This window comes from Opisthocomus hoazin, chromosome 27 (genome assembly GCF_030867145.1).
Source record: "Opisthocomus hoazin isolate bOpiHoa1 chromosome 27, bOpiHoa1.hap1, whole genome shotgun sequence".
Classification (NCBI taxonomy): domain Eukaryota; kingdom Metazoa; phylum Chordata; class Aves; order Opisthocomiformes; family Opisthocomidae; genus Opisthocomus; species Opisthocomus hoazin.
This window is the reverse complement of record NC_134440.1, coordinates 3940384-3959223: the sequence shown is the minus strand read 5'-3', so window position 1 is coordinate 3959223 and position 18840 is coordinate 3940384. Positions and strand designations below refer to the sequence as shown.

Genomic DNA, 18840 nt, shown 5'->3' with positions numbered 1-18840 from the left:
CTGTAGTTCGTGGCTCCTCTAAACTGTCACTGCTGATTTAAGAAGTGATCCAGCCCTGTTTCTGCCTCAAGTTCTGCTGCTTCAGGGGAGGGTTTGTGTGGGAGGAGGAATAAATGTTTGTGTAGCCATACAGTGAACCAGATCAGGGGAAAGATCTCGGTTAAAACTAACCTGGGGAAAACAAGGAAGTTCTAGTTTGGACATTTATCCCAGTTCAGTTGGCTTTGTGGCTGTATGAATGCTTGTGTTGCCATAACAGAGAGGAAGGGATGGCACAGGAATAGAAGGAAAAGTGAAAAGAGGATAGATACTGTGGTAGGCTAAGAGGACTGTTGGGAATAGTAGCACTGATGTGCAAAAGTAGTGCATTTGTTCTTTAATTAATAATTTGACTATTTAACAATTTTATTCTCATCCACCAGAAAATAATACCTTGCCCTAATACCTCTTGTACACATTTTTTTAACACCTGACTTTTTGCTTTTTTTCTTTTTTAGACAATGGGCACTGCATATTAAGCAGGGGTTGAAGACTGAAGCCCATTTGGGGACAGAATGAGTTTAAAAGATGCTGACAGTGCAGTTTGCAAGGCAAAGGCAGCCTATAATCTTCATATTTACCCCCAACTCTCAACAGAAAGTGCTCCCTGCTGCAAAGTGACAGCAACCAAGGACAGCACATCTTCAGATGTCATCAAGGATGTGATTAATATCTTAAACTTGGATGTCTCGAAACATTACGTGCTTGTGGAGGTGAAAGAATCAGGTGGTGAAGAATGGGTACTTGATATAAATGATTCTCCTGTTCATAGGGTGTTACTTTGGCCTCGTCGCGCTCAGGATGAGCATCCACAAAAGGATGGGTACTACTTTCTTTTGCAAGAGAGGAACACTGATGGGACTATCAAATATGTCCAGATGCAATTGCTTTCCAAGGAGACAGATGCTCGGCGACTGGTTGAAAGGGGTTTTCTTCCATGGCATCAGGAGGACTTTGATGACTTGTGCAATCTCCCCAACTTAACGGAGACAACGCTCCTAGAGAATCTCAAATGCCGCTTTCTAAAACACAAAATTTATACTTATGCAGGAAGTATTCTGATTGCAATTAACCCTTTCAAGTTCCTGCCAATTTATAATCCTAAATATGTCAAGATGTATGAGAATCATCAGCTTGGGAAGCTGGAGCCTCATATTTTTGCCATTGCTGATGTGGCTTATCACACAATGCTTAAGAAACATGTTAATCAGTGCATAGTTATATCGGGTGAAAGTGGGTCTGGGAAGACTCAAAGCACAAACTTCTTAATTCACTGCCTCACGGCACTGAGCCAGAAAGGGTACGCAAGTGGTGTGGAGAGAACTATTCTAGGAGCCGGACCAGTTCTGGAGGTAAATTTATGCTAAAATTGCCTTCTGTGAAAATTGTTCCTTGAAAACTGCAAATAACTACTGTTGAATACTACTTCTGAGAGTCACTTAGTTTAGACTTTATCACTGGGCTGCATTGGTGTTTGGCTGTGTTGCTCAGCTGCTTCTGATTGATTTTCCTTAATTCATTCTTCCGTTCAGTTGACTTCCTCTTGCTTTTAGTTTATATTTGACTTAACTTTCCACCACTAAACACTAATATTCTGGGACAGAGGTTACCTATGTTTTCCATCTTAAAGTTTTGATGGCATTTGAATCAAATCACAAGTAAATGTTTTCATAAAAAGATTGTTCCACTGAAACATTAACTACTTAGTGTAATCGTGCCTTTGTGTGTAAGCACATCCTGCAGAATTTTATGAACTCACTTTTTGAGGGAGTTTTCCTTTCTATAATTGTTTGTTTTGAAGAAAATAACATTGTTAGTTGGGGAGAAAGCATGAGCTGGTTTTGGCTTTTGTTTGCTACAGCATTTCTAACAGAAAGCAAAACTAAACACGTGAGAAGGAGGGGGTACAGCTGGTCTTCAGTTGAATAACGGCAGGACAAACTTTAACTGATGTTTTAGACTTCAGCCTCTCCCTTTTATTCTCATCTGAAAGGAAAAAATCTGAAAGCTTGGATGGATATAATGCTCACTAGTAATAACATCTTCAACAGGAAGGAGCTTGAACTCGGCCATTGTAATTTTTACATTTAAATATTCTCAAATGTAACAACATTTTTTTCATTTTAAAAAAGCTTTTTTTTTTAGCTTTTAGATAAAATGTGAAAAAGCAACAAAGTTAAACTTTAAAATGTCTTACATTTATAAATGTGACTTGAAAGCTTTTTCGTAAAGAATGAGGAATATGTGCAAGTTCTTTTTTGCCTTACTTTCTGCTGCTTGAAAGAAGAAGTAAAATTGTTTGAGGTTTGTTGGTTCAAGTTTGCAGTTCTAAACAGAAAACAGGAAGGGGTCACTGTGGAAAGCACTGTCTGATCAGCTGATCTTTCTGCCTTTGATAAAATTAACTGTTTCAGACCCTGGTCTACCAGATGTGATACAACAAGGTAGAGATGTAGACTCTTGTGTTGCGGTTTGTCCATTCAATGAGAAATGCACATTTCCCTAGATTCAACATTAAAATTAACAACTTTGCTGGAGTCACAGGTAAATGTTTTATATGCCCGGGTATGTTCATGGAGAGACATTTGTGATTTTCTGCAGTAAGATTGGTTGCCATTAGTACTGTAACATCTTCAGACTTCCATTTAGTAGTGCATTTCATGTGAAGATAGTCTTGCTAGCTAGAAATATGATGACCAATTGAAATCTTACCTTGCAGACTTGCCAAATGGATTCTAATGTGACAGTTGGAGTACATATTTTCTAAAATGTGAGGCTCTTTCTTGAAATTCTTAGTGAAACTTCTTTCTTTACTTCTTTGAGGGTGTTTGTCAGTTGCAAGTTGATTCAGTATAAACTTGTCCTCCCAAATACTGCAAAAGATAAAGGGTTCTGTGACAACTAAATGTAAAAAATGTAGGAACATCTGAATCCTAAAATGTCTTTCAGAACTGAATATACTTTTTGGTATTACAAGTATTATTCATTGACTGGAAATTGTGGAGAAAGAAACCGTTTTGAAACTTGCAGAGACTAGGATTTGTCCAGGCAGAAATAAATCACTGGGGTACCTGTGTTTTTGACACAACTCTATTTAAGGTAGTGGGAGTATACTTCTCTGTTCACATAACTTCAGGGTACATCAAAAAGTGATGCTATGGTAGGTTTAGAACATAGAGAAGTAAAATCAAAGTATGCTACTTTGGATACTGCAGAGTGGATTCAGTGGACAGTGAAGCGTCCAGGTTTCCCAATACAGATGCCCTTGTGCAATTCCGGTCACTAACTGTAATTTTAAAAAGCCAAGTCAAATCTTGGTCTCGGGGAGGAATGCACAGATAGCTTGCTTTGCTTTGTGGAAGTTAAAATGACGACAAACTCTTCTGTTAGAGTTGGTCACTTCTAAATCCAACTGTGGTGACTCATTTGGGTTTTTACTTAAGGGAACTAAAGTGGTACGAGGGATTTTTTTCTTAAATGGATGTTTCAGGGGATTTTTTGCATGAGCAGTTTTGTAGCATGCCTAAACTATTCGAGAATGTTCTGTTTAATTTTGAAGTTTTATTTTGAGTCTGCATGAAAGATGAAAATGGGCTTGTGGCTGAAGTCTGTTTCCCTGACTCTTACGATGTAGAAGTTGGTTGCATTTTGGCTCTGAACTTCCCCTTTTTAGTGACCTCTTATTTTCCTGACACCTAAGTAAAATGTGTCTGTTTATAGGTTGACCTTTTGTAAAAGTTCAGCCAGTTAAAGCAAACATTTCTAGCACAGAGAGGTGAGCACTATTAGTGTGTTATGGAGGTGGATTTATAATGTTATCATTGCGTATTTAGTGAACTTGGAAACACATTTCTTACTTAATCCTGTTTCTGTGTTGGCTGACTAATCTCCATTCAAATCCGTAAGTAATTTGAAGGTGAGCTATTGTTAACATTTTAGCTCCTTGTTCACAATTTCTAGACTTTGAAGGATGGAGTTACAGCTGTGCCAAGGAAGGAGATATGACATTTAACTTTGCTTGATAGTGCATTCTCAAGCATCTGAGAAATAAAATACATGATACTCAGACAGCGTAGTTAAAAATTACATACAGTACCAGCACAATCGCTGTCACATGTGCCAGTGAAAGGAAGGCTGGTCGTGGGTTAGTCTCTGATCCTCAGATGCTTCTTGCTCAATCTCCACACCAGAGTCTGAGCTGTTTCTAAGATTCCTTATTGCGGATCTAATAAGCAGAGGTAACTTGCACTACTTCTGATTACGTTTGGTACTGTTTGCAGCTTTGTAGAGAAAAAGCATCTGAAAGGCTGGCTGCTTCCATGGGGCAGTGAAGCTTTAGCACAGCCTACAGCTGTGTTTTTTGCTGGTTTTTAGCAGTTCATGAGACATACAGTTGCCTTAACTGTGGAGGAGTTGCTCTCAGATTTTTTTTTTTTAATTGCTTCTCCAGGCTAACACAGATCATGTCTAGTGAAGAGCAGTTTCTTTAAAACTGGTAGGAAGATAAAGATAGGCTCTCTTATAAGGTACTCTTGACTTTTTCATCATCTTCTAAATTTAGTGATTAAAGTATAGTTCCCTGACTTGGAGTTTTGGGAACTATTGTATGGGTCAAATTTGGAATAGTGAATCAAATCTTTGTTTGTTTTGTAGAGTCTTGAACAAGATAATTAAACTTTTCCATACACACGTTTCCAAGATATTTATATTTTCCATTCATCAGGGAAAAATGAACGCATGATTCAGATATAAAATGCGTGGTGTGCAATCTAAGACTGAACTTCTTTGGAGACCTAAAGTTATCAGATTCTTTGAGACAATTAATTTAGTAAAATGACAGAAAATTGAGCGAGGGAGTAGGAGCATGTGGCAAGAGACATAGTAAGAAGGAATTGGAGCTTCCTTTTCCGGCAGCAAAGCTCCTATTGGCTTACTGTCGGTTTTAAATTGTAGCCCTTGGTATCTGGGGTTTTTGACAGAAGTTATTTTCTTAGTGTGCAGAAAGTTCATTTCCCTCTGAAATGGAAGCTGGGGAGAGGTGGGACAGATGGAAATACTGGAGTTGTCATCTTTTTCATGTATTACTTTGAAAGACATCCCTTATTTCCATTTGGATTTGTTCCTGAAGATTTCTTAATGGCGCTGAACTGTTCTTTGAAAAGAATTGAGGCCCAAATAAAACACAAAGCCCAACAGGAAGCATTCATTAAGTGGACTTCTAAAGAAGGCAGTTGGAAATGTGAATTAACACTGACAGCACAAACAGGTGGGTGGGGGATGAGATTTTCTGGAACTCAGCATATTAAAAAGCTTGTTAAATTCCATTGTCAAAAGTAAACTTCTACGCTTTACCATTCTGTGGACAACAGTAAAGCAATTTGCTGTCAGCTATTTTCTTTATTACAGTCCCATTGTGCTTGTTGTTTTGGTCTAAGATGGACTTAAGTTGAGTGGTGCTTCAACTTTGGTTTTCATTTGTATTTGCCACAAAAGTCTGCATATATATTTAGTGGGTGTAGTCTGTTCTATGTAAGGGAAAGTAGTTGTTTTGAGGCTATTATCTGCCTATGTTTGTTTTAAGAATCATAATCAGAGGAGGAATGGAGCTTCCTTTTTCCGTTTGGTTGGATGTTACTAGAATTTTTTGGTAGAAATGTGTTGTTGCATACTTTTCCCTGCTGCACACGTCTCTTGGGGAAAAATCACTTTGTCCTTTATACAGTCTTACCACGGGGATCACTTGGGCTTCCCCAGGACATCGTATGGCATGGAGAGTTGCAAAATTACCCTGAACACTGCAGCCTCTCTGTTGATCAGTGGATGTTTTGCAGCATGTTTGTGAAGACCACTGCTAAACCGAGTTCAGCTCTGAAGCCATCGTTCCCTCTTGCAGACTGTGTAACTTGAGTCTTCGATGTCATTTGGCACATTAAAAGATTGGTCTGTGCAGTGGTGGTTCTCTCACGGATTAGAGTGGTTTACATAGAAACTCTGGTAGCTTTTTCAGACTTTGGCAATTCTTATGAAAGAACTAAGTGAGATTTGAAGTTGTGTTCCTGAGGTAGATGATAGGAGCATATGTGTGGTTTGGGGTTTTCTTGTTACAGCAAATAAAAGGAGAATTTGGCTTTTTTCCGAATACTTTTAAAGCTGTCACTGTTGCAGGAGTTTGAGTAGCAGACTTCAGTTTATGCCTCTTGCATTCCAAGGTAAGAGGATGGGTTGGATGACTTCCTGACTCCCGGAATAGGCTATCCCAACTCTGATTCCTGCCGGCCTTGGTCTGCTATTTTTGACTCGCACACTTTTTGTATAGCTAGTGTTCTGCGTTGGAGAGATTTAGTTTTAATTTTTCATTTTCATCTCTCTGCTCATGGACTCACAAGGGAAAACAGTAAATGGCTTTGGTTATAGAAAGGATTATTTCTCTTTAGCTGAAATTGTCTCTTGTCCCCGCACATCTTCTGAATTTATTTTGTAAAGGTGTAGGTGGCTCTCTGTAAAGGCAAACCAGGGAGATATTGCAGTTGAATTTGAGCTATGTATAGAGTATGCCTAGAATTATCTGTGAAAGATGTTTTTCATGCAGAGCAATGGCTAGATAATATGGGAGCTTAATGCCTAGCTGTAATCAGTTTTCTGTAAGATAAAGCTACAGTAGGTTAAAGATATCAAATTGCTGAATACCAAAATATTTAATATTTTAAAATTTTGCACCTTTCTGATTTTAGGCAGGAATGTCACTTCTTGTATAGTTAACTCATTGGAGTATATTTAAGAATATGGTAGCAACTATTGAAGTTAAATGTTACCAAAAAAATTCCTCAACCCAAAATGTTAAGCAACATGGAATGTTCTTTAAAAAGTTGTAGATGTTAAAGCCTCTTGTGAGAAAACCATTCAGTACATGAAAACTTTCCTAAAAACTGATAATATTAGATCAGCTTTTAAGAATTTGCTGTATGCTTTGACTAAATACCAGACACATGAGATCATAAGAGCCTTTAGTTTTTAACTGTATTCATTGCTTACATGAGTAATCACTAAGAAAAGTTTTTCAGGAAGTCCGAGTTATGGGATTTCTTAACTCTATAATTCCAAAATATTTATTATTAAAAAAATGTGATAAGTGTAGCTATATTGAGTTTGGTTTCTTTAATATAACTACTAAAGTGATAGTTAACTGGTGGCTTACATTAGCAAACTTTATAAAAAGAAGTTTTTGCAGAATCAATTTGCACATCCACTATTCTGTAACTTGGCAAAGCTTCACTACAACAGATTTCTTAATGCACTGAAAGAGAAGCTGGATGGTGTTGTTCCAAGAGCCACAGCTGAGCCACTGCCAGTGGGAGAGGAGTAGATTTTTTGATTTACCTAGCAGACAATTTGTTGTGCTGGTGTTGCTGGACTTCCAGTTTTGGTGTTTTTTGGTAACTGTAAGGAGTTGACCAGGATTTTATGCATACATTAATATGCTGTGTATGCAAAATGGGCTCTAAAAAAAAAATGGTTGATAGCGTGTTTGATAGTAGCTACAAAAAGACTTTGGTGGCTCTGGTCAATGCTTACTTTGAAAAATCTGAGTGGGGATGCTGTTTGCATTATAACACATGTAGCATGGTCTCTAGAAATGAGAAGGCTGAACTCAGCCCCAGTCGCTTTATAAGCACTGCTGGACAGAAATCCTCCCTCTTTAGAAACCCATGGACTTTTCTGAAATCACAGCAGAACCACCCTGTGGGTTTTCACCCTGCACGGGAAGAGCTGCTTTAGCTTATTCCTTTAGGTCAGAAGTGATGGTTGTCTGAACAATTATGGACGTTCTGGTTTGTAAGAAGTTTCGCGGATTCTCTGAAGGCTAGGCAGCTGGCAGTAGAAATCTATTTGTAAGAGAGCGTTGGGAACCAATTTTGGAAATAGTAATCCAAGTGTCACACTGCAGTGCAGCTGCAACCCTTAAAGTAGTTTGAAAAAAAACAAAAAAGAGGAGGAGGGAAGCGTTTCAATATACAGAGAATATGACTGTCATGAAAACAGTACTCCCCTAGGTGCACGCCATAATTGGGCAGGTTTATGTGTAAACAGTTTAGTTCTGCGTTGTGTACAGTATTCACATGTCCATCATTTTCCGGATGTGTGTGTGTGGAGGAAGTGGGTGGCATTTTTGTAAAATCATTCCACGAATGTTCTATATTAGGGGAGGCGGATTTCCTGATGGAGGCCTTAATTGCTTGGAGCTTGAAGAGGAAATATCTGTGGCAGGAATTGCTGGTGATAGTCTACACCGAGCAGTGTATTTTCTCCAAACAATTGCATTTTACACAGGGTTTCTTCTTTATATGCTGGATTGCCTCCTGCGTGTTACAAGCACAACAAGCTTCTCAAGCTAAGAACATGTAGTTAAGAGTTGCTAAAGGTAAGGACATTCCCGATAACTAGTTCTGCTGGACTTTTAGATGCAGAAAGTTACTTTCATAGTTCTTAAGTAAGGCTCAGGCGTATTTTATCATGAGTGTACTAGCACCTGTCAGAGGGCTCACGATACAGGCAGAAGTATTAAAGATGTACAGTTAGGATTTGTACTGTACTGGTGTTTCCCCCCCTTTGCTTACACCTCCTAATCATAGAATCAGAGAATGCTTTGGGTGGGAAGGGACCTTTAGAGGTCACCTAGCCCAACCGCCCTGCAGTGAGCGGGGACATCTTCAACTAGACCAGATGGAGCTACATTTTTTGGTGTGGCGTAGCAGAATTAGCTCACCAGCTGAGCACGACGTGGTTCTGTAAACCAAAGGTTTTCTGTTTGTCTCTTCCCTGTTTTTTGAATACACAACTTTGAACATTCAAGGGCTAACTTTATAAATGAGATCTTAATGTTCTGTTCTCACTTAAGGAAAAATTGTGTTTGTTGTGAAATTCTTGTGTGGGAGCAGTATATTAGGGAATAGGATGTAGTTTGTGGCTTTTCTATGGGTGAGGCAATTTCATGGTAATTGTGCTGTCTTCCTACCGAATATCGTCTCTAAGGTCATAACTGTTGGTGAATGAAACTGGTTTGTGCTCTCTAGCCGTTGTTACCTGTCCTGTTTTCTTAGAAGTATCTAAATTTTTATTCCCCTCCCTCAGAGTCCCTAATATGATTGCATGGGGCAAATAATAAACGTATACAGGTGTTAGAGGAACAGCAGAGGCTTCCTAAGCTGCCTTTTTGGGATGTGTGCGCTGCCATTTCCGTAGTATTTCGAGTGTGTACTGCAAGCTAGCAATGAACAGAGGGCTTGAAAAGCTATGTGTTGGCTTACTTTGTTTAATTGAAAATTAACTCATTTTGTTTTATTACAGGCATTTGGAAATGCAAAAACAGCACATAACAATAACTCCAGTCGTTTTGGAAAGTTTATTCAAGTCAACTATTTAGAGAATGGTATTGTCCGAGGGTAAGTACAGTATCAGATTCTTCTGAGATTGATCTCTGTGCTTGTAGGCATTGGTGAAGATTCTGTTGTAAATAAAATGTCGCCTTATTGAGCCTCTTCTCATGTGAGAATAGCTTGCTGCTGTGGAGTTTTCAAGACTCTAACTGAGCTCTGTGGAATAATCAAGTAATGCATAATATTCTTACCTTACTGTATGACCATATTGGGTTAAGAATTTGCCTACCGCTCCATCTTTACCTTCATGCTAAATGAGGGCTGTTTTCATAACACCCATTGTCTTCTCTGTTTTGCAATTAAAAACAGCAGATCTGAATTTTTAAGAGGAGTTGGAGAGAAACGAAATAGATTTGAGAGAGCCATTTTAAAGAAACAGTTTGAATACCAGTTATGGAGATAAAGAAAGCTATAAAGTTATGATTTTACTTGACTGACTTGAAGTTGTATGCTTCTATCTGAAGGACAAACATGAAATACTCTACAGCAATGTTAATTTTTTTTTTAAACATATGATAGTCACAGCTGAGTCTTAGAATTCTATTTATCTTTTTCACCATGTAGTAGATGCTGTACTGTCATATTGCTGTAGTCACTCAATACTATTAATCAAAGATTATGCTTTACTCTGCTTTAGTAGTGGGCACTTTCACTTCAAGTGAAGAGTTTTTTCCAACAATTTTCTGTGATACTGGTAATTTGTTTACACACAGTTGGGTAGTTACTTTTCTAACATCATGCCAGAAAATAATTTCTTTCAGATCTTGCTTTGTAAAATACAGCTTAAATTTTTAACACCTGTATCTGCAAAATTCGCAGCAGTATGTCACACGTTGCCAGGATGTACCTGTGCTAGTTTAGGTGCCATGCCAGAACACATAATATTGGTATGGAATTCTGCCTGAAGCTGAAGCTTGCTGCGCTGTGGAGTGTCAAAAGCTGTCATGGACTTTCGTGCCTCATTGTGTCTTTCCTTTGAGTCTTCTTTGTGTTTGTAGTTTACAAAATGGCAATAACACAAATGACTGGGAACTCTCTACCACATTTGCTTTGAGTATTATTCTGAACAAAATTGGCATCTTTTCAGATGAAGTCACGCTAGCTCAGGAGATTGATACAATTTGAATACATTTGTTTTGTCTTCAGCATGAGAAAAAGCTGCTCAAACTTTGGCCTCATTCACTCTATCCCACGTCAAGTTTAGATTATTATTTAGGAGATAACTTTGTCAAATTGTAAGGGGTTTTCTGTCTGTCTGGCTTCTGTTTTAGGCTGATATATATGCTGTCATAAAAATCTAGCATATTTGTTAGATTGAGAATCAGTTATCCACTATATTTTGGGGTCTTGTAGTGTTTGCATTCCTTGTCAGATAACTGTTAATCTCAGAGTAGATAACAGACTGTTAGCACTCCTGCATATCTTGTTTCTCCTTACAGTTTTTGATCAGCACTTCTCTAGCTTCGTCTGCCTTTTTCCAGTTATGTCTACTAAAACCAAGTGCGAAAGATAGGTGTTTCTTGGATATTTCTCTTTGTTCCAATTACAATGTAGTGTATACTAAAATTTGTGGTTTAGATTTAAAATAGTGGCTAAGCTCTTCTCTTCCATATTTTAGTATAGATTTCACTATTCCACTTCCTTGGCAGTTGCTGTCTGATGTTTCTAGAGGTCTTTTCTTTTGCCCTCATGCTTTTTTCATTTTGTTTTTGCGGGTTTTTAGGGCAGTTGTTGAAAAATACCTGCTTGAAAAATCTCGTCTGGTTTCTCAAGAAAAAGATGAAAGGTAAGAGATAAATGCAGTTTACTAACGCAATTGTATCAATGCAAGAGTTTGAGCATCTAAAGTGTATAGAATAAAAGAAAAATCATTATATTTTCATGAAAGAGAAATGTATTGACTTTGTAGGAACTACCATGTCTTTTATTATTTGCTACTTGGAGTCAATGAGGAAGAGCGTAAAGAATTTCACCTCAAGCAACCTGAAGATTATTTCTACCTCAATCAGGTAATCTGTGACAGGGAGTTACCAATGCATTGATAGATGTTGTCTGTCTGTTGTGTTAAAGATGAAAGAAAGCAGAACAGATTATACTTGTTTTCCTGTGGTGTTTGAGCTTCATTCTTTGCCTTTAATTATGGATCTCTTCACAGCATAACTTGAAAATTGAAGATGGGGAAGATCTCCGACATGACTTTGAAAGATTAAAACAAGCCATGGAGATGGTTGGCTTCCTTTCAGCAACAAAAAAACAGTGAGTAGAATCCTTTAAGCTTTTGTCAGTGATAGCTAATCAATGTTCATGAGTTGCAATAAACTGTATATGTGTAGGGATCATATTTAGTCCAGTAGGAAGCAGAGAGTTGGAGGGCTGAGTATTTGAGGGCTGACGACAGATTCTTGAAGTAGAATTGTCTGCTAACCTGTTATAATGAACTCATAAGAAAAATTTGTATATAATTCAATTTTTCTTCCTTAGGATTTTTTCCATACTTTCAGCTATTCTGTATTTGGGCAATGTTACATACAAGAAGAAAGCGACAGGTCGTGATGAAGGGTTGGAAGTAGGACCTCCTGAAGTGTTGGACATTCTTTCACAGCTTTTAAAGGTAGAGTATTTCTCTTTAGCTCTAATGTTTGATATGCCTTTTTGTCATGCTCTGCCTCAGCATTTTACTTGAATATCTTGTTGCCCAGCTTGCTAGATCTAGATCTGGTTTATGGTACTTCCATAACATTGATCTTATGGGAGGGGAAATGGGTGAAAATGGTGAAATTATTGGGGTTCGGGATGGAATATAGCCCATACCATGGAAAAATAATTTATTTACTCACTAATCGTAGAGCTGAGCAGGAATAAATTTAGTGGAGATGTGTTCTTTGCCATCATAGGGAAACGTCTGGATGAGTCGAAGCTGAGAACAGTTTAAAGTTGAAGAACTTGTAAAGCTTTTGATGAATGATAAATGTAACTGTCATCAAATAGCTTGTGCTTCGTTGGGAAAATTGTATGTCCACTGTTGATATCACATTACTCATTGGAGAGTTTGAGGGTGACAGTAACTCTTGTTCTTGCTTGTTTTGAAGGTTAAACGAGAAATTCTAGTAGAAGTGCTAACAAAAAGAAAAACTGTGACTGCTAATGATAAGCTTATTTTGCCATATAGTCTCAATGAGGTGAGTAAAAGAACACGATTAGAATGATTTTAAATAACTGAAATGTTTTTTTGGATAAAAAAGCTAATATGGTCCACTTTCACATATAGTGAGGGATGTTTGGAAAGTTAGAAGTTAGCATTAAAGGAAAATTTTTTTTCTATTTGTCTCTGATAGGATTGTAACCTTTGAGTGACACTGGTCTGAAGTAGAAATGATTTTTTTAAGCAAAGTTTTGAACATTGTTTCATCTGCAGGCAATAACAGCTCGTGATTCAATGGCAAAGTCCTTATACAGTGCTCTGTTTGATTGGATTGTTCTGCGAATTAATCATGCGCTCCTTAATAAGAAGGACATGGAGGAATCTGTTACAGTAAGTTTCTCACAAAACTAAGCCTTTGTAGAAGGTTGTGTTTTTGGAGCGAACAGACAAAGCTATAGATGCCATGTTCAGGTATCTGTGATAAACTGATTATTCTGAAGTCCATGCTAAATTTCTTGGTAATATTTAATTGTCTCTGTTTTCACAGTAGACGTAACTTAAATATTCAAAATCTATTGGCACACGCTACATGCTCTTTGTAATTCTTAGCGGTTGTGTGTTAAGTCACTGTGTGACAGATTGCTTAACTAGATTTCCACATCTTCTTTTAGTGTTTGTCCATTGGTGTACTTGATATTTTTGGATTTGAAGACTTTGAAACCAACAGTTTTGAACAGTTCTGTATAAATTATGCAAATGAGCAGCTTCAGTATTATTTCAATCAGCATATTTTCAAATTGGAACAGGTAAGAAACTAGAGTTGCTGAAACAAAAACTTGTTTTTATTAAGCGCTTGTATATTATGCAACTTAGCCACTATTCTGCAGGGTCTCGTGGCGGAATTTTTACAATTGCTTGAATATATTTCCAAAAGTCTTGTTTTATTGTTGCTTGTTATGGTATTGTTTGAAGGTTGCAGCTTTGCTGTGTTTAGTGTTCTGCATACACTAATGATCGCAGGGTCTTTCTTCAGAGGACTAGCATTGAATTTCTGCTTGACTGCAAGAAACTAAAAAGACGTTCAGGCAACCCCTGGCAGAAGTCAGGTGAAACTCTAAACTTTGAAGATCTGTAGGTGAGGTGTTTGTTTCAGGGTTTGGGGGTTTTTGGGTCTTTCGTTAATGGTAGGTGAGGCGCTTGTTTCAGGGGTTTTTTGTTGGTGGTGGTTTCTTTTTTCGAAGGTTGGGAAACAGTTTATCTTATTTTTGTCAGTTTGTAGATATTTAATAACCAGTCTTTGCCTCTTCCATCTGACTGCATTTAGGGGATACAACTCTTGTGTTGATGTTGGCAGTAGTTCTGAAATCCTGATATTACTGGCGTATGTTGATGTACTTATTCGCAGATGGTATCATCCTCTTACAGAGGAGTGCTTTGAGTGCCCCGAGAGCCAACAGATCCTGTTTCTAGGTTGAGGTTTAGGGGGTTTCTTGCTCTAGACATTGATTTTTTTTCTGGTTTGTGCTAAAACGTTGTCTCTCTGGTCACTCCGCTGAAAGAAAGAAGTCATTCTGTTCTGTGGTATTTTGTCAGCAGCACATAGATAACTTTAAACATGCATTTTCAAGGGAAGAATATTACCAAACATACAAACTTCGAATGTAAACATAATGTTGAGGTCCCTGTTTTGTAACCTATGACAGAAGTGGCTATCCAGGCTAACTAGAGTAAATAGTTACATTGTTTTCTTTTTTCTAATGCCTTTTTTCCAAATAAGCTTAATCCTTCAATGACCCGTTTCCTGTATCTCTTGCAGCATGAGAGCCCTCGGGGGGGATCTCTATATCTTTTTAAAGAAAGGCTTTTTTGTCTGTGGAAAATGGCGATTCAATTCTGTAATGTGGCGTGCACACTGAGCAGTCTGTCATGAGGCAGACTGAATTCTACCTACTTAAAAATAATCCATTTCTTATCATCATATAGAACAGTGAGAGGTTTTCTTTGTCTTTGGTTAAACAAAACACTTATTTAATTTTCTGTGCGGTATCTTTTTTTACATTAGTACCCTATTGTTAGCTTTTGCTGTGGGCATTTACAGCATTAAGAAAACCTGATAGTTTGGTTCCATGTCTTAATGGGAAGCTTGTCATGTCACGCATTTGATGCGTTGTCATTTCGGCAGAAGAGCTTCATATTCTTTTGTCAGAACACACCACATTTTCTGAACTTAAGCCATATATGTTGCTTCCTTAGGGAAATTCTGGTGTTGATGTTGTTCAGGGCTTAACTGTCTGTTTTGAAACTTCTGTTACTTTGTTTGACAGTGTAGTCTGGGAATTCTGGAACTTGATATTAATATTTGTGATTTCTCATAATACAAGGACTATGGAAGAGAAAAATAGACTTAAATTCCTCCAATATATCTCTACCTAGGCTTTTAATGTAATGCTGTAGATGTAATGTTGAACTCCAAGTTCGTGGACTGCTCATTGCTGGGAAGGCACAGCCAAACATTCTTTTCAGTGTTTTGGTTTTTAAATAGTTTTACCCCAAGCATCTGCTGTTGAGTGACTTGGCTAGGTGGACCTTTGATCTGACCCAGTATGCCTGCTGTTCTATTCTTATTTATAAATTTTCTTTATTTTTGTTTCTGCTTCCTGAGCTAACAAACGCAACTTGCCGTAGCTGATCAAGGATGTCTTTTAAGCACTTAAACCACAGGACATTAAAGGTCAGGGCATTGTACTGATGAGGGAATTTTCTTGAGCTACACAGGAGGAATATAAGAGTGAAGGGATCACTTGGCACAATATTGACTATACTGATAATGTGGCCTGCATTCACTTAATCAGCAAGAAGCCCACTGGCCTCTTCTATCTTCTGGATGAAGAAAGCAAGTAAGCAACAAGTGTCTTCTGAAAAAAATGTGTGGCAGGGAGGAGGGAAGGACTGTGGAAGGGAACAGAAATAAAGCACTTGAAAAAGGAGAGGGATGTTGTGGGAAGCAAAGTGTCATTTTATGACTATGATCTTACACTGTAGTTTGTTTCTAATGACTCCAGTATGGTGGTGATACAGATTGATGCTAAAATTGACCTTTGGCTTAAGCAGACTTGGCAACTTTCACTTTTGTGTTTTACCATGTAATTACAATTAAAGTAAAATGCATGTATCTAAGTCTTTGGAACACTAAGTAGCAAATATGGTAAATAGTTAATGTGGTGCTAACTAAACCTGACTAGTGAAGTGGGAAGAAGCATTGACATACACTTGAAACCTCAGAATATTCTGCTATGTGTGGAGCTGTTTGGGTTTGGTCCAGAAATTAAGCCCACCTCTAATATTCAAAGCAGGTGTGTAAGTCTCAGTTAAAGTGTAGAGATCTCAGACGATAAAATACTTTCCACAAGGATCAATAGGCATTCTTCAGTCCATCACCTTGCACCTCAGTAAACGCGCCTGTGGTTGGAGAAAAATAGCTGACCTCTTTTGTTTTGTATTCCTAGTTTTCCACATGCCACCAACCAAACTCTACTTGCAAAATTCAAACAGCAGCATGAGGAGAACAAGTTTTTTATTGGAACCCCAGTGATGGAGCCTGCTTTTATTATTCGACACTTTGCCGGGAAAGTTAAATACCAGATAAAAGTAGGTGATAGATCTGATGGCCGCAAAAACAAGTTTCCTTAACCTTTTTGATAGTTTTTGTCAGGGTGTAGAAAACTTAACTGAGAATGGCCTGGATCAGATGTGTCTTCAGATGTACTTTAGATTTTTTTGTTTTTCCTTGGTGGTGTTATAGACTTGAGGGTAATGCTCACTATAGTGAGAATTATTTAGAATAATTAATTATTCTGAATAGTCATTAATATCTTGGGTCAAAACACAGCTTCCCTGAGAGCTTGTGGTTCAATGTTCCTGTTTTTCAGGATTTCAGGGAGAAAAATATGGATTACATGAGACCAGATATTGTTGCTTTACTACGAAGCAGTGACAGTGCTTATGTTCGGGAGCTGATAGGAATGGACCCTGTAGCTGTGTTCCGCTGGGCAGTTCTGCGGGCAGCGATTCGAGCAATGGCTGTCTTTGCAGAAGCTGGACGCCAGAGAGCTCAGAAAACTGCAGGTACAGTATGAAAAATGCTCTGGAAACACTTCTAAATACTGTACAACTGATTAATGCTTGTTGGCAGGAACAGTTTATGGCAAAACCTTATCATCCCGATGCAGTCTTGGTGTGGTACTAAGGACAAAACTGACTTGTGAAAATGGCTTAACATTCACACACCAAAGAGAATAGTCACTTTTATCTGAGATCATTCAGACTTCTTCCTCCAGTAAGTGTTCCATTTCCAGCAGGCTTTGCTAATTTTGAAGTCCTGTTTGTAATAGTTGAGGAACATATTACTAGTTCTGGTATGCATGCTCATCTTGTCACTGGTTTTGATCTTCTCAGACTTTGCTGAAGTTTCAAATGAGTATTCAGGATTAAATACTAATTTTGATAACCTTTTGTGAGCAGCTGCGATTTACTTTCTAATAGTAGGGAGCATGAGAAATGAAGTGGTAGCTTTGGTTGGTAGCTAAAGTACTAGACAAAAAATCCAGGCCCTTGGATAGATACTTTGCTTCTTATAGTTGTTGGGGGTTTTTTTTGTCTATTATGCTTGTATCTTTATCAAAATTCAACTTGTTGATTGTTTCGTGACAGGAGTGGTACGTCAAGGACCCAGAGTTCCTCTTGGAGAACTCCAGAGATCAAATACACCAGTAGAAAAAGTTTATCGGTGAGAAACACGTACTTAACCCATATCAGGGAAAAGACCTGAACTGCTGAGTCGCATTTTCATATATCAAATGTCAACTAGATCTTTCCACAAGGATAGCAAGTTCTATTACTTCTGTCTTGTTTTGTTTGGCCTTTTTAGTACTGTCAAAACAATACTCTAGCTTGTTTTATGTAAGACCCAGTACTGCTAAATGTTAGTGACATAGCCTCAGTTCCGTTTACCACTGGGTTTTTGAGTTCTCTGTCTGTACTTTGTATATGTTGCTTTTAGTGTTGTGTGTCCCTCTGCAGCCAGGCTGTGTCACTGAAGGATTTGTAGGTGCACTCATGTGTTTTTGCGGCCTTATGACCTGATTAGGAGGCAGGGCGAGTCCTGCAGAACCGCCTCCACAAGTTGCTCTGTATAGGCATATTTGGCTTTCTATGGGGTATTTAGGTTTTATACACGTTCCTTTTGCAGCTGCTCAATGCTTGATTTCTCATTTGATTGTTCTGAGGATTTCGATATAAATGCTTTTGAAGACATCATTTCTTTTTATGAAAACAAGAAGTAAGTAGAAATAGGCCTGCACTTAAAGGCCAGGGAGGCACGTTCCTGGACAGACTGACCCTTCTGAGCATGCTCTGTGTAAAAGAGAAGCCATGAAGTACAAATAAAGTAGTGACTTCGTGCTGCTTCATGGTTACTTCATCCTGGACAGTCTCTGTCACTTGTGGCAACTAAGAACTAAAGATAAAATTTGAATTAATCTGTTGTAGCATAATATATCTGTTTCCTCATGATATCTTGAAACAAAATCTGGGTATTCAAAAACTTCAGAGGTACCAAGGGAAGCGAGCAACTGTCTATAATAATGTTGCTGCCTCAGTGAGCAGCTCAGAATGGTGATAGCATCTAACAGTCAGAAGTGATTCTTACGCTTCTGTTATTTTTGGTTTGTGCCTCTCTGGAGAGTAAAGAAGGTAAGTTCTGTGCCAAGACACAACGCTTCACAAGCATGATGCATGCTTAAAATAATGGAATCTGCCACGAATTAGGGACCATCCCAGGCATACTTTGAAAAGCTAAATGTGTGAAGAAGTTTGAAATGGAAATGAAAAACAAAATTTTGTCAAGTGCTCCTATAACAGCTGATTTTTAACTTACTTTTTTGATGTAAGCCTGCTTAAACAGCCTCATTTTAGTAGTCAAATCTTATATATATATATAAAAATATTTACTGCTTAATTATAAAGAAGATTATCTCTATCTGAAAAGGCTGCTTAACAAAAAGGTTCCTTGCACATTAAGTACATTTTGCTACATTTCCCTCTGTTTTCTGTATTGATGGCTCAAGAATTTACATTAAAAGGTAGAATTAGAGAGTAAGTTTAGTGTGAGACCCTGGTAATTAAATTTTAGGGTACTGACAGAGTAAAAAGTGCTGAATTGACATC

The 18840-nt window shown here is 38.0% G+C and overlaps 1 protein-coding gene across 10 annotated transcripts in view; it reads left to right on the top strand.

The window, feature by feature from the left end:
* Positions 1-18840, top strand: part of MYO9B (myosin IXB) — a 45091-nt gene that overhangs the window by 9148 nt on the left and 17103 nt on the right. For 5 of the 10 annotated variants that reach the window (XM_075443993.1, XM_075443991.1, XM_075443989.1 and 2 more), the window contains exons 2-15: positions 498-1391; positions 9385-9479; positions 11197-11259; positions 11383-11482; positions 11629-11729; positions 11955-12084; positions 12563-12652; positions 12889-13005; positions 13287-13421; positions 15391-15512; positions 16122-16263; positions 16545-16740; positions 17326-17401; positions 17864-17953. In XM_075443993.1, the coding sequence (XP_075300108.1) occupies positions 555-1391; positions 9385-9479; positions 11197-11259; positions 11383-11482; positions 11629-11729; positions 11955-12084; positions 12563-12652; positions 12889-13005; positions 13287-13421; positions 15391-15512; positions 16122-16263; positions 16545-16740; positions 17326-17401; positions 17864-17953 (2294 nt within the window). In that variant the 5' untranslated portion in view covers positions 498-554. Of the gene's footprint in view, positions 1-497; positions 1392-2512; positions 2584-9384; positions 9480-11196; positions 11260-11382; positions 11483-11628; positions 11730-11954; positions 12085-12562; positions 12653-12888; positions 13006-13286; positions 13422-15390; positions 15513-16121; positions 16264-16544; positions 16741-17325; positions 17402-17863; positions 17954-18840 lie in introns of those variants that run through there. The other 5 variants (XM_075443995.1, XM_075443994.1, XM_075443992.1 and 2 more) reach the window with 2 other exon arrangements.